The 15,705-nt window shown below is 37.7% G+C and overlaps 1 protein-coding gene across 2 annotated transcripts in view; it reads left to right on the top strand.

The window, feature by feature from the left end:
- The first annotated feature begins 1,175 nt into the window (after positions 1-1,175).
- The window catches only part of LOC127416188 (protein Mpv17-like), a 47,499-nt gene continuing 32,969 nt past the window's right edge, over positions 1,176-15,705 (top strand). For both annotated transcript variants that reach the window (XM_051655387.1, XM_051655388.1), the window contains exons 1-2: positions 1,176-1,394; positions 4,207-4,289. In XM_051655387.1, the coding sequence (XP_051511347.1) occupies positions 4,217-4,289 (73 nt within the window). In that variant the 5' untranslated portion in view covers positions 1,176-1,394; positions 4,207-4,216. The remainder of the gene's footprint in view (positions 1,395-4,206; positions 4,290-15,705) is intronic.

Raw genomic sequence — 15,705 nt, 5'->3', positions numbered from 1 at the left:
TGTGTTATTCTGAATAAAGTATAATCGAACCTCAGTAATGGATCCTCTCTCTCTCTCTCTCTCTCTCTCTCTCTCTCTCTCTCTCTCTCTCTCTCTCTCTATGCTTAAAAGATATATACTGTTATTTTGTCTATGTCTCGGTTTACTACAAGATTCATTCTGGACTATTTATGTTGAAAATTTTTGTGAATATAAAAAGCGCAATAAAATATATTGTGCCTAAATCTGTCTGAATTCATCTAGTAATGTTGCCGAAATAAAAAAAGAATGATGGCGTTTAATTTAGCATTTTATATCGTGTTGCATGTCCAGTCTTTGGCTGTGTCTCGTTTGGAAGGCTACGTCCTCCGGAGGTTGCATTTGTCGGCTGCATACGTCATCGAGGCTGTCTCGTTTCAGAAAAGCGAGTAGGACACTTCGAATGCAGCCTTCGAATGCGACCTTCTTTCACGGGAATTCGGAGGATGCATGAGGTGTATCCTTCGTGGGCACTCATAACCCACAATTCTTTGCTTCAACGGAAATATCTAAAAAAAAAAAGACGTCAATTTGCCCGTAAACATGTTCACACGCAAGGAATGTTAATTCCCAAGTTGAAGTACCTCAGTAGATGGGTGCAGAGTATATAATATGTGTAATTATATTAATATATAATTAAAATAAAATATTAGACTTAAAGTACACCTGTAAAATCTATTTTCTTTTGTCTTTAAATCATTATAACTCTCCTAAAATGTACCTCATACATTCCTTTCCAGAGGGAATTTGTTACCTTGTCACTCGAAGCGCTCGCGATTGTTAAAGAGTGGCGTGCTGTCATAGCAACCATGTTACCTTCCGTTTCCGTTTGTCCTACGAAGGCCGTCTCGTTTAAACGATGCTTGTTTAAAGGAGGACACTCGGTATACTGCAGCCTTCAAAGGACGCGTCCTACCTAGCACGCAGCCTTCGAAGCGAGACACTTGCTAATTTCAAAATAAAACGCAGGTACTCCTTCCGTACAGGTCAAGTCTTTAGATATAGTAGTATTTGTATAAGTTAAAGTCTATAAGTTTAATGAAGCGTTTTATTTCTAGTCAAATAGACGGTGTTCACTAAATTCGAGAGCAGGAATTTTCTTTTAGGCTTTTATTTTGAAACCTCTTGTTGAAATGTGTCGTGTTTGTTTGCTTCACACTATTTCTCAAGCATCACTTTATATTCGGGACTTTGGTGTAAATGGATTATTTAAAGTTAGGCTGTCCTGAGGGAAACAAGACGGAATGAGTTCGGCCAGTTTTCTTCTACTTCAGTCACATCTTCTAAAGTCACTTCTGTTCTTGTTTTGACTTTGGTCTCTTTGCAAGCGCAGTCATCCTGCTCTATTTTAGCAAATCAGTCCTCTTTTAACAAAGGTAGGACAACATGTCTAATTCAACTTATGTTCTGCCGTTTAAAACTAACTGTAACATTCATTAAGTAATTTTAATGCACGTTGCTTAAGATTGGTAACTAGGCTGCAAGATGAATGTAATAAAGTCATGGGGACATTTTTTTGTCTGGGTGGCGTTTTATATGCAGATACTGTTAAAAAAAATAAAAAAATAAAAATAAAAAATTATAATTATAATAAAAACGTGAAAATGTCCGTAAGTTGTGTCATTATTGAAGATTTGTTGCACGCGCCTTTAATTAGCTGGAGCGCGAGACCCTTATCACACTAGATGCAATTTTAGTGAATATCTTCGTTTCTGCTGAGTTTTCTTTCCGATGTTAAAATACTTTCTCATATCACAATTTGGTATTTTAGGCCGGTATTTTAGAGCTCTTTGGCAGAGACAACTCTAAGTCAGAAATTTTTCAGATTAAATTCCTTGAAACTTGTAATGGAAACATTGCACAACACAAGAAAACATTGGCTCGACCAAAAAAACCTGTTGCAAAACAGCAAAAATAGTCATGTGCCTCTCCAGTGGAGACGGAAATGTCATAATTACAAACACATGTATGGCCAAGTGCCAAGTGACAGTGGGAAACTCTGAATTCTGGATGATACCTGTAGTTGTGACGTTGAAAGGGGCGTGTCGACATGAAAGATAATGGAAACCAATGATTTTTACTGTCCCATCTTTCAACAACAGCCTCAGAATCAGAATGAGCTTTATTGCCAAGTATGCTTACACATACAAGGAATTTGTCTTGGTGACAGGAGCTTCCAGTGTACAACAATACAAAACAGCAACAAGACTTTTAAAAAAATATTTAAAAATTGAATAAAAAATAAAAAAATATTGAAAAGAAAATAAAGTATATAAAGAATACACAATAGACAATATACACACACACATATATACACACACACACACATATATATATATATATATATATAAATTATACATACATACATACTTACACATATATATGCATACACACACAGACAGACAATCACATACATACACACATACATGTATGTAGTGCAAATCTAAATGTAATGGCAGAAGAGGCTGGATGTGTTGGATAATATAAAAAGTCTAAGCTGTATACTGCACATTAATTATTGCTCAGTGGGGCAGTTTTAACTGTTGATGAGATGGATAGCCTGAGGGAAAAAAACTGTTCCTGTGCCTGACGGTTCTGGTGCTCAGAGCTCTGAAGCGTCAGCCAGAAGGCAACAGTTCAAAAAAGTAGTGGGGCTGGGTGAGTGGCCTCTTCGTAAAGCAAAATTATTTTAACTTCTGTACTTTATTTCAACAATATTAATTTGATAGATATGACATCAACTAATGACCCATCCTTTGTGGTTTGTTTTAAGAAAAATTTATCCATTTATTAGATACCATGCATTAATAAATTATATATGCTGTGGAAGTGTTGCAGGTTTATTCACTGGTGTTTATCAGAGTCTTTCTAACAAGTCAGTCCACTGTCGGCCATCTTTGGAACGTCCCGGGAGATTAGTTCCAGTCATGACAGTGTAGCTCGTATGTACTTGAATGGGGGAAACACCAAAATCTCAAAAACGGTTGGTCAAAATTACGACCAAAGGATATATTTCAAATCAGTAGTAAAATCTGACAATGCTGGTATCATAAATTGTGCTTCTTTACCTCATATTACGCATACATGTTCTCGAGATGATTGACAGATATTGGCTCTTTTACCTGTAAGGCAGGACAGCCATTGACCGTGTGGTGCTAGAGCATCTTTGTTGGGCTTTCCCATTTCTCCCATTAATGTCAATAGAAGTGGCCTGTCTCTGCTAAATTGTCTCTGTGATTATTCTCTGGTACAACAGAAAAAAAGAGCTTTTGCTGTTGAGCATTGTGTATTTGTTTAAGTCTGGCTTCCGTATTTTGTTTCTCACTTGAATCCGTGATATGTAAGGGATAATGTACTGCAAAATGCACCCCAACAGGGAGATCAGGACTCTGGTGAAGCAGAGGGGTCTTTATCACCCTGAATGGGTTTATTTTGGCTGACTATACATTATCCTGCTTATTACATGGCTACTAACCAAATAAATTCATGTACATTAAATATTGATTTGTGTTCAAATTATGTAATTGTGAAAAGAAATAGCTGAACAGCTGAAATCCAGAGTTCTGTTGGTGTTTATTTTGAGAATAAATATGTCTGACTCATTATCAAGCCTTTTACAAGACTACTTGCAAAATAATTAAATACATGTACACAAAACTTTGATTTGAGTTTAAATTATTTTATTAGCTTACTTGTGGAGATCGCACATTGAGCCGAGAAGCAGGACAGATGACTCGCAATACCCTGATATGTGGATATGCGGTTGTTACTGAGAAAATATCAGACCACTAGATGGCGCCTTTGACCAATTAGAATCGAGTATTGCAGACAGCCGTGTATTGTAATAAGTCATAGTAACAAATGTCCGACTTGGAGGTAGGAGCTTCACAGGTCCACTTAAAGGCTGCATTGGACACACTTCACCTTTAACAGCTTTTCTTCATACACCTACATAGCCCTGTCATTTGAAGATATTTGGTTGTTTTAGTCAGAGTAATTCGTTAAGTAAGGTTAATGGTACTCCGATTTGAACTCAACATTCAACAAGACAATAATACCAAGTGTTCCCACACACAAACAACTAGGCCTATATTTGGGCCATATTGCACAAGTTGTATTGGGAATGTTGTCAGTCATTGTGTCTTCATATCAGTTTGCATTGCATTAATATAAGTGGTCTTTTTTTAGACTTTGTCTCATGGCGGGCCTTTGGAGATCTTATCAGGCGCTGTTGGCCAAACGTCCATGGACAGTGCAGATTGTAACTGCTGGTAAGAGTGACCTCATGTCCTACAAACTCTATTTCTCCCCCTATCACTTTTCTTCAGCATTCTTATTGAACACTTTTTTTTAGACAGGCTTATACAGGTAATTGTTGATCCTAATTCCCTTTGGGTCAACTCTATCTCCAGAGGCTATTGAGTAAATATTTACCTTTCCTGTTAGTAATATCACTCCTAAACCTCAAGATTGTGCGCTTCAATAATGGATCAGCCGTATAAATACCGGAAAGCTCTTTGTTGTATCAATCTGCTATTAGCTGTTTACTTGAGAAGTCTATTTTAAGATATTGCTCTAACTGCCAAATTTGTATTAATTATTTTTTTAATTCACAGTGAAACTAGAGAATACTCACATAATGCTCGCATTATCATGTTATTTGTATAATTCTAGTCAGGCCTGTCACAATTAATTTTTATTATGCTGGATTTACAACATTCTACCAGAAGATGGCAGCTCAAAACTGTATTTTAGCATCTTATGCGATATATAAATGGTTTAAGTCTTACATACTGTAAAGGCATTCCTCTTAAGACTTTCTTTGATGTCCAAACACAGGTGATGTCTAGATTAAGGGGGCTATCAGGGATGCACAATTGTACCCCATGAAGCCTTCTGTCTATCTTTGTCATATTTGGCATGATTTGAGATTCCAGCTTTACAGTAAATAAGTTAGTTATAATTTTTGATCATACTTGATGCTTTTAAGGTTTTTGCTAGTTTAAAACTGTATTTCACTGTTATAATCATCTGTGTAAATTGGTTAAATACAATAAAATTATAATCTTTTATTATGCACCAAGTACAGATTTTATGTCTTTAGGAAAAAGATAAGAAGCGTTCACTTCATTTTCTGGATTTCATTTTATGCGTAATTACTGTGCATGTAGCGAGACTAAACAGACCTGTTTGCAGAAATCTTTTCACCCTATTTAACGAAAAGAGTGAATGAGTAATTCTGTGCATTTGTACTGTAAATTAATAAGCATGCCAAAACAAGCGATTTGGTGTATTATGAGTAATTCAAACAGTAGTATTAGAATTAATTAGTGCTTAAGCTCCCAGTTGGCTGGACTGGCAGTGAAAACTTGGCCAAAATGCTTAAAATCACCAGTGGATTCATCCGGCTGAGCCGTTGAGGATGCAAGTTTATGTAATCAAGATTACAGACATGAGCTATGAATCATCAACATTGTTTTCCACATCAGAGAGAGGGCTTGAATATTTATAGAAACTTTAGCTCTATGGGTATAGGTCTAATAATAAACAGCAAGACGCTTTAAACGAGAGGGAAGTGGGGTCATTTCTAAATTAAGTAATAACGGGATGTTCTCTCAGTTGTGTGGTCCACAGCGCTTATACACAGATCAAAGGACATGATCTTGCCTTCAAATAAATAGAATGCAATAAAACCTGGCATTTTCTCAGGTAAGGTGGTAAAACCTCAGTGAGTCGGAAGTTAAAAGGTGTGTAATTTCTTCAATGTTAAAGTACGTTGTTGTCCTATCAAAGTTTAATATGCAGGGACAACTATAATAAGAGTTTGGCGCTAGCAATGCTAAGGTTGTAGGTTCAATTGCCAATATAAATAAAATTTACACTTTAAATGCACTGTTCGCTGCTTTGGATAAAAACGTCTGCCAAATATGTAAATGTAATGTAACAGAAGTTACACACTTTAATTTTAACTGATGCAATTGATTGATGTGATTAATAGATTTATTTAAAACAGGTACAATATGAAGAGGAAGAGATTAATGAATGAATTAATGAATGGAGGGGATAAAGCCACTACATTTCCGTTTTCAACTTATTAGTGATGTATTAACCCCCATAATCTGTTCTAAATGTGGAACGAAAAATCGATGTCATTCAGTGAGGTCGAATCTGAATGAATGGGGCTTGAATGTGTTTACTGTAGCCCAGGTAAGCTATGTCACACCAGTCTCATCAGCTAAATGGCTAGGGTTGCCATAGCCCGCTGCTGGTGTCTGTGGTGGGGAACGTGCAGGCAGAGTATAGATTCTTGATCGTAGATAATTTCACTAAGCACAAGCTGCATCATTCAGGGCTGTTCTTCCCCTGAGAGACACTCCTTCAAGGACAGACGGTGGGAAGTGTTGTGCTGACATCAGCATTTTTGTGAAGAAACAGTGGGCTTACGAAATGCATTTAGCATAGCTGAGTGCCATACTCCTGTTGGTGTGAGGTACTGGGCAGATTGCACAGTTTGAGTGTGTGGTAAATTGCATTTTATTTGGCACAGCGTAATGACAAACATGTTTATAATTGGATGGGGTTGTAGTCTTTGTCTACTTGCAGAAATAGCCTTTTTCATTTTCATTGTAATCAGAGGCCTGGAATATACTTTAAAAGTATTAGTTCACCCAAAACATTAATGCTTTTCACCCAAAAGTTCACCCAAAAAAAGAATGCATGGTGCTTTTTTGTCCGTTTTGAAGCTTGAAAGCCTCAGCACCCATGGTTTGACATTGCTTGGAAAGACCAACCGGTACAATTCTTTTTAAGCTGACAAGCAGCTAAATAATCCAAATTTCTTTCTTTTGAACTTTTGAAATAAAACTGCTTGATGTACTATGAAAACATACAGTAATAGCTTTCAGAACTCAAAACTTCCTCCCCAGTCCATAAAGAGCGTTTTGTGACACTAAGCTGCAAAAAGACTTGTTTTAAACTTTCACTGCCACCTTGCATATCCTTCTGAAGGATCCCAACATTAGAAGAGAGTAGCTGAAGTTTATCTGGATCCTGATCATTTTCACAGTGGCATTTTTACCATTCATGTGACAGATTTTTGTGTGAATTGTTTAGGGATGTCCCGATACTTGTATTGGAATCGAGTCCGATACTGCACTCATGTACTGGTACTTGTAAAAAATGCTTCGATACCAAAAACTGATACCATCTGACGTGCAAATGTCCTTACGTAAACATTCAGTGCACAAATTGAAATCACATTATGTCCTAGTTAGATTATTTTACCGCAAAAGCTGCGATTATATAAATATATAGTTTGTATGAGCGGCATGCTGCAAATGTGAGCACTTGTGAATGTGTGGAGACAGTGTTGTGCTGATGCCAGCTGCACGTACCTTTTAAAACTCCTCCATGGCTCATACATGGATAACACCGTCATAAGCATCGAATGCTCTGTTTGTAGCAGATGACAGTGAACAGAGTGCAAATTCACTTTGTAGCGCTTGGTACTTACAGAGTACATATTTATTTATTTATTTATTTAAATAGCAGCCTTTTGTGGTTTAATAATCACTTTGCGTCACATAGCGATTGGCTTTTCCAGTTGTCATAACAACACAGAAACACTTAAACAAAAGCTCACCCAAAATAAAAGCTCAATTTAAATTAAAAAAAAGTATGACAGAAATGTAATCACTGTTAAACTACTACTAATAATAAAAATTATATTTAAGCAATATCTTACATCTGTGATGCAGCACTTTATCTGACAAAAATAACTCAAATGTATTTTAGATTGTGCTGTGAGGTTCTGAATAAAAGCACTTTATTTGATAAAAATTATACAATATCATGTTGAAAATGAATTGTTATACTTTCATTTGATTAAAGTTTTAATTAAGTTATTTATTTATACCATTATCACCATTCTGATGATAAAATTGAAATAAATTGTTGATATTCAGTTCATTAAAAAAAAAAAAAACAGGTATCAGACTCGGTATCGGCGAGTACCAAAACAAAAGTATCGTTACTCGTGCTCGGTCTCAAAAAAATGGTATCGGGACATCCTTAGAATTGTTTTATGATTTGTCACAATGGTAATTCTTGCTTTACGAAGAGGCTGTTGTTGAATGATGGGAGAGTTTAAAACTATATTGTACCTACAGCTTGTGTAATAGCAGGGAAAAGCACTATTGCTCACTTCACATGCTAAGGGGGCAAAAAAATGAAACATTTCATTCTAAGGGCCAAAGAGGGGGAGGAAAGTGGTAATGAAAAATTACATTTTTTTGGCACAAAGATATTTAATAACATAAGTTGACTTCAGGGAAAAAAAAACAATAATAAAAATGTATGATATGACCCTTTAAACTAAAAGCCACGTTAGGGTTATTTGTGGGTTTAGAACCAAAAATAACAGCAAATGTACTTGGGTCTGACCGAGACGGGCTGTTCTTAACAGATATTTTAAGAGTCTAGTCTCCGAGGGGGGCCTGGGTAGCTCAGCAAGTAAAGATGCTGATTACCACCCCTGGAGTTGCAAGTTCGAATCCAGGGCATACTGAGTGACTCCAGCCAGGTCTCCTAAGAAAGGAGGGTAGAGTCACATGGGGTAACCTCCTTGTGGTCGCTATAATGTGGTTCTCGCTCTCGGTGGGGTGCGTGGTGAGTTGTGCGTGAATGCTGCAGAGAATAACATGAAGCCTGCACGTGCGCTATGTTTCCGCAGTAACATGCTCAACAAGCCCCGTGATAAGATGCGCGGATTGACGGTTTCAGGCGTGGAGGCAACTGAGATTCATCCTCCGCCACCTGGATTGAGGCATTCCAAATTGGGGAGAAAAGGGAAGAAAAAAAAAAGTCTACTCTCCGGTGCTTCTAAATTCGTTAAGGTCAAGTTAAACCAAGGAGTGGAAAACACAAGTGTTTATTATCACCCTACAATATGCTGTTAACTCTCACTCTGCCTCGACCCTCCTGTCTGCCTGCCTCTGCCCACCATGATCAATAAGACACTGCTGTTTTTGATAATATGACCCAGTAAAAGCATGGCAAAGGTTACCAGCTCTTCAGTCTGCTATACTGGATTATTAGTCTTTTCTTGACATTTTATGAAAAGGTTAGGTCACTTAAACAGGGCTACCTTGATTCGCCGGGCTCTGTCGTTATGGTAGAATGTCCTTTGTAAACTATGATATTTCGGCAAGTGCGAGGAAGCTTCTGTCTTCTAAATTTAAAGGCAGTTGCAATTTTTTTTTAATTTTTTTATGTGTAGCTCTAGTTCTCCTCACTGGCAGTTCTGTATTTGACTGTCGAAATATTTTTAAAGATCCTACAATTTAGTGAGTCAAGGTGAAACATAATGAGTGAACGATGAGAGAGGAAAAGCACGGCCTTATTTAGAGATCAAGGGGTATTGATGTAGAAAAATTGTTGCCGCAGTAAACCTTCCTTTACATAGCTGTGTTTTTATTAGGCATACACTGATACTGAAATTTCAGCCGATGCCAATAATTATTGTAATGTTGTCTGATAACTGATATGATGGTTGATATTATTGGTCTGTACTATTTTGCTTGCATTTTTTTTTTTTTTTTTTTTAGATAGACTTTTTGAATCATGGAAAAATAAGCCCCAATTTAATCTACTTCCAATAGTGGCCTAATCACTGTTACAATAATACAATACCGATAAATGTTATGGCTGATATCCGATATGATGGCTAAGATTATAGGTTTGTACTATTTTGCCTTTTTCAAATAGACTGTTTGAATCAGGGAGCAATAACCCCCAATATTATATATTTCCCGTTGCGGCCTAATCAATGTATAATTCAATACCGATAATTATTATGTTATGGCTGATAACGGATATGATGGGCCATATTACAGGTCTGCACTATTTTGCATGTTAATACTGTTTTGCTGATAATACACCCTGATATTATCTTGTTCTTATAGCAGACCAATCACTGATGCTGATATATATAAATATGTTAAGGCTGATAGCTGATATGATGGCTAATATTATAAGTCTATACTATTTTGTCTTTTTTATATACTCCCCCCACCCCCTGATATTATCTGCTTCTAATAGTGGCTTAATAAAGAATACCAATAAAGACTAATTAATAAGAATTACAATTAGAATAAGAATTAATAAAGAAACCAGTCATGTAAACCCTGTTAATATTTGCAGATACCGGGGGGCCTGGGTAGCTCAGCGAATATTGACGCTGACTACCACCCCTCGAGTCGCGAGTTTGAATCCAGGGTGTGCTGAGTGACTCCAGCCAGGTCTCCAAAACAACCAAATTGGCCCGGTTGCTAGGGAGGGTAGAATCACATGGGGTAACCTCCTCGTGGTCACGATTAGTGGTTCTCGCTCTCAGTGGGGCACGTGGTAAGTTGTGCGTGGATCGCGGGGGGTTGCATGAGCCTCCCGTGCTGTGAGTCTCTGCAGTGTCATGCACAACGAGCCACGTGATAAGATGCGTGGATTGACTGTCTCAGAAGCGGAGGCAGCTGAGACTTGTCCTCTGCCACCTGGACTGAGGTGAGTAACCGCGCCACCACGAGGACCGACTAAGTAGTGAAAATTGGGCATTCCAAATTGGGAGAAAAAGGGGATAAAATAAAATAAAAATATTTGCAGATACCAAAATGGTCATCTTGAATTTTAATAGTATTATATCTCTATTCAATGCTAAAGATCTTTATTACAAAATTGTAACTTCAGAGGTTTGTAAACTTCTTATTCACTTAGTTGCGTTCAAAAGTCAGGGCTCTTTGCAAACTCAGTGGTAATAATGAAGAAACAAATAATCTATAATCAGTGTTAGTCTCACAATCCCACTGCTGGTACCATCAGTCATTACTCTCTCGGTCCAGTGCCTGTACAGTCTTAGTCATAGTATAACACTGAGTCACCATGTCAGTGTTTGTGGTAGAGTGCAAGGCCAGTTCTCATAATCTGTATTTTATAAAACGCGATCGGAGAGACCTGCAGTGCTTTTCTCTCCACGGGCTTCACCTGCTGTGTTTGTGTGGGGTTGAGTGAATGTGTCACAGTCTCTCTGCTGGTGGGTGGGGTTGGGGCTCACCCCGCTGTGCCCCTTAATAACCTGCTGGAGAGAGACCAGAGTTTCCAGCATCCTCCTCTCTGATGCATTTCATATTACACTGCCCTCCCTCTGTGGCTTGCTGTGTACAATAGAGGCTTTTCTATCCAGCTTGCCAATGGGAAGCAATTTCCAGTTGTTTCCAAGTTGTTTTGGACAATGACCTCACTTATCAAAAGTAGATGCACCTGATTGAGGTTCAGTTGCAACACACTACATTACAGAACAAGAAAACGTCTACTATTCAGGTTACATTGCATCAGAATAGAAGATATCTAATGTTGTTTGTACTTTTCTGTCCTCGAGTGTATGTTGAGGCTTACTGTGTGGATTCAATGAGCAATGTGTGTTGTGTAAGAAACAATATATTTGCTTTCTTCTTCATGCTTGCAGTGAAGGTTCCTTAGAACCAGAAAGTTATTGTAGAACGAGTGTAAAAGTCTATCAGCTATCAAAATACACAAGAAAGTTATTAATTAAGATTCCTTTATGTTGGAGGCTTGGACATGGTTTCTTCACCTTTTTTATCGTTTCTGAAATCGTTTTTACAGGCATAAAAATAAAATAAATCTCCTTTGTGAAAGCTTTCTTTTATTGTAATTTATATTCATTTTGGGTGTCCGATACATGTCAATATCAAGTGAGCTCTCTGTTTATGCACACATGCATAATGCATACCTATATTTGCTTTGTCTGCAGACGATCGAAGTGTGTGTTTAGAGAAAGGAGACCTGTGACATTTCCAGCAGTGGTGAGGAAACAGCTCTGTCAATGTGATTGGCACAGAATGTGTGTGTGTGTGTGTGTGTGTGTGTGTGTGTGTGTGTGTGTGTGTGTGTTTAAGTGGGGAGAAAGTGACGGGCTGCAATTTAGTGCTTCCCATCAGTCATATTCAACAGCCTCTGTTCATTCAGCATTTCCTCAACAATGAATGGACACTCACTCACACACAACTTTGGGGTGTTGACAGGTCTCTCTAGCTTATTTGTTTACACACCAAAAAAAGGAAGAGTTTGAAATGACTGTATGGGTAGTTGGCACATGGACATGAACCTTTTTTAAACATTCAAGATTTTAGGTTCAAATTTAAATTACATATAAATGTGTGTGTGTGTGTGTGTGTGTGTGTGTGTGTGTATATATATATATATATTTATACACACACAGTACTGTGCAAAATTTTAGGCACTTAAGATATTTCACAAAAACATTTGTCATAAGATGATTATTTATATCTTCAGCTTTAGTGTGTTAATAGGAAAAATACATTTTAGACTCCCAAACATAACTTTTGCAAATAGAAATGATTAGAATAGAAGAACAGGGCACTCTGCAAGAGATGGCATTGCCCCCACAGTGCCCCCCACTGAACATCGAGTCAGTCTGGGATTACATGAAGAGACAGCCTAAATAGATAGAAGAACTGTGGTGAATTCTCCAAGAAGCTTGGTACATCCTATCTGCCAACAACCAAAAAAAAACTGTGTCCAGGTGTACCTAGGAGAGTTGGGGCTGTTTTAAAGGCAAAGGTGGCCACACCAAATATTGATTTAGCTTTTTTATATTTACTGGACTTTGTATGATGTTAATTGATAAATGAAAACTATTTATGCCATTATTATTGAAGACATCCTCACTATGCAACATTTTTCAAAAGTGCCTAAAACTTTTGCACAGTACTGTGTGTGTGTGTGTGTGTGTGTGTGTGTGTGTGTGTGTGTGTGTGTGTGTGTGTGTGTATATATATATATATATATATATATATATAATATACACACACACACACACACACAACCCCAATTCTGAAAAAGTTGGGACAGTATGAAAAATGCTAATAAAAACAAAAAAGAGGGATTTGTAAATTATATTCACCCTTTGCTATATTGAAAGCACTACAACCACACATTATATGATGTTTTTCCTTGTGAATTTCCTTGTTTTTTGAAAATGTACAGTAATTTCAAATCAGATGATTGTAACACGCTCCAAAACGGTCGGGACAGTTGAGTGTTTACCACTGTGAAACATCACCATTTCTTCTAATAACACTTATTAAGCATTTGGGCACCGAAGACACAAGTTTGTTAAGTTTAGAAAGAGGAATTTTCCCCAATCATCCATTATGTAGGTCTTTAGCTACACAATTGTACAGGGTCTTCGTTGCCGTATGGTGTGCTTCATAATGCACTATGCATTTTCACTTGGAGACAGGTCAGGACTGCAGACAGGTCAATCTAGCACCCGCACTCTCTGCTCACACATCCATGCACTTGAAATCATGGCAGTATGTGGTTTGAAGTTGTCCTGCTGGAAAATGCAGGGACATCCCTGGAAAAGATGGTGCTGGATGGCAGTATATGTTGCTCCAAAATTTTTACATATCTGTCTGCATTCATAGTGTTCTCACAGATGTGCGAGTTACCCATGCCATGGGCACTGACACACCCCTGGCCCATACAGACACAGGCTTTTGGACCTGACGCTAATAACAGCTTGGATGACCCTTTTCCTCTTTGGCCCAGATAACACGACGGCAAAAACTTTTTGAAATGTGGACTCTTCAGACCAAAAAACACAGTTCCACTGTTCTACTTTCCATCTAACATGAGACCGAGCCCAGAGAATTCGGTAGATTATTTCACTTTTAAGTGACTATATCACAATTCCAGTGGGTCAGAAGTTTACATACACTAAGTTAACTGTGTCTTTAAGCAGGTTGGAAAATTCCAGAAAATAATGTCAAGCCTTTAGGGAATTAGCCAATTAGCTTCTGATAGGCTAATTGGAGACAATTGGAGGTGTACCTGTGGATGTATTTTAAGGCCTACCTTCAAACTCAGTGCCTCTTTGCTTGATATCATGGGAAAATCAAAAGAAATCAGCCAAGACCTCAGAAAATTTTTTTTAGACCTCCACAAGTCTGGTTCATCCTTGGGAGCAATTTCCAAATGCCTGAATGTATCACGTTCATCTGTACAAACAATAGTATGCAAGTATAAACACCATGGGACCACGTAGCCATCATACCACTCAGGAAGGAGACGCATTCTATCTCCTAGAGATGAATGTAGTTTGGTTCGAAAAGTGCAAATAAATCCCAGAACAACAGCAAAGGGCCTTGTGAAGATGCTGGAGGAAACGGGTTGACAAGTATCTATATCCACAGTAAAACAAGTCTTATATCGACATAACCTTAAAGGCTGCTCAGCAAGGAAGAAACCACTGTTCCAAAACCACCATAAAAAAGCCAGACTACAGTTTGCAAGTGCACATGGGGACAAAGATTTTACTTTTTGGAGAAATGTCCTCTGGTCAGATGAAACAATAATTTAACTGTTTGGCCATAATGACCATCATTATATTTGGAGGAAAAAGGGTGAGGCTTGCAAGCCGAAGAACACCATCCCAACCGTGAAGCATGGGAGTGGCAGCATCATGTTTTGGGGGTGCTTTGCTGCAGGAGGGACTGGTGCACTTCACAAAATAGATGGCATCATGATGAAGGAAAATGATGTGGATATATTGAAGCAACATCTCAAGACTTCAGCTAGGAAGTTAAAGCTTGGTCGCAAATGGGTCTTGCAAGTGGACAATGACCCCAAGCATACCTCTAAAGCTGTGGCAAAATGGCTTAAGGACAACAAAGTCAAGGTATTGGAGTGGCCATCACAAAGCCCTGACCTCAATCCAATAAAAATTTGTGGGCAGAACTGAAAAAAACGTGTGCGAGCAAGGAGGCCTACAAGCCTGACTCAGTTACACCAGTTCTGTCTGGAGGAATGGCCAAAATTCCAGCAACATATTGTGAGAAGCTTGTGGAAGGCTACCCAAAAGGTTTGACCCAAGTTAAACAATTTAAGGCATTGCTACCAAATACTAACAAAGTGTATGTAAACTTCTGACTCACTGGGAATGTGATGAAATAAATAAAAGCTGAAATAAATAATTTTCTCTACTATTATTCTGACATTTCACATTCTTAAAATAAAGTAGTGATCCTAACTGACCGAAGACAGGGAATGTTTTCTACAATTAAATGTCAGGAATTGTGAAAAACGGAATTTTAATGTATTTGGCTAAGGTGTATGTAAACTTCTAACTTTAACTGTGTGGTGTGTGTGTGTGTGTGTGTGTGTGTGTATGTGTATATATATATATATATACACACACATACAAACACACACACTACCGGTCAAAAGTTTTGAAACACTTACTCATTCTTTATTTTATATTTTTCTTCACATTTTAGAATAATAGGAAAGTCATCAAAACTATGGAATAACATAAATGGAACTATGGGAATTATGTTGTGACTAAACAAAATCCAAAATAAATCAAAACTGTTTTATATTTTAGCATCTTCAAAGCAGTCACCCTTTGCCTAGAATTTGCAGACATGTACTCTTGACATTTTCTCAACCAACTTCTTGAGGTATCACCCTGGGATGCTATTTAAACAGTATTGTAGGAGTTCCCATCCATGTTGGGCACTTATTGGCTTTTCTTTATTATTTGGTCCAAGTCATCAATTTTAAAAACTTTTTTTTTTTTAATTAAATTTTAGT

Source organism: Myxocyprinus asiaticus, chromosome 25 (genome assembly GCF_019703515.2).
Source record: "Myxocyprinus asiaticus isolate MX2 ecotype Aquarium Trade chromosome 25, UBuf_Myxa_2, whole genome shotgun sequence".
Lineage (NCBI taxonomy): Eukaryota > Metazoa > Chordata > Actinopteri > Cypriniformes > Catostomidae > Myxocyprinus > Myxocyprinus asiaticus.
This window is presented reverse-complemented; position numbering and strand designations above follow the sequence as displayed.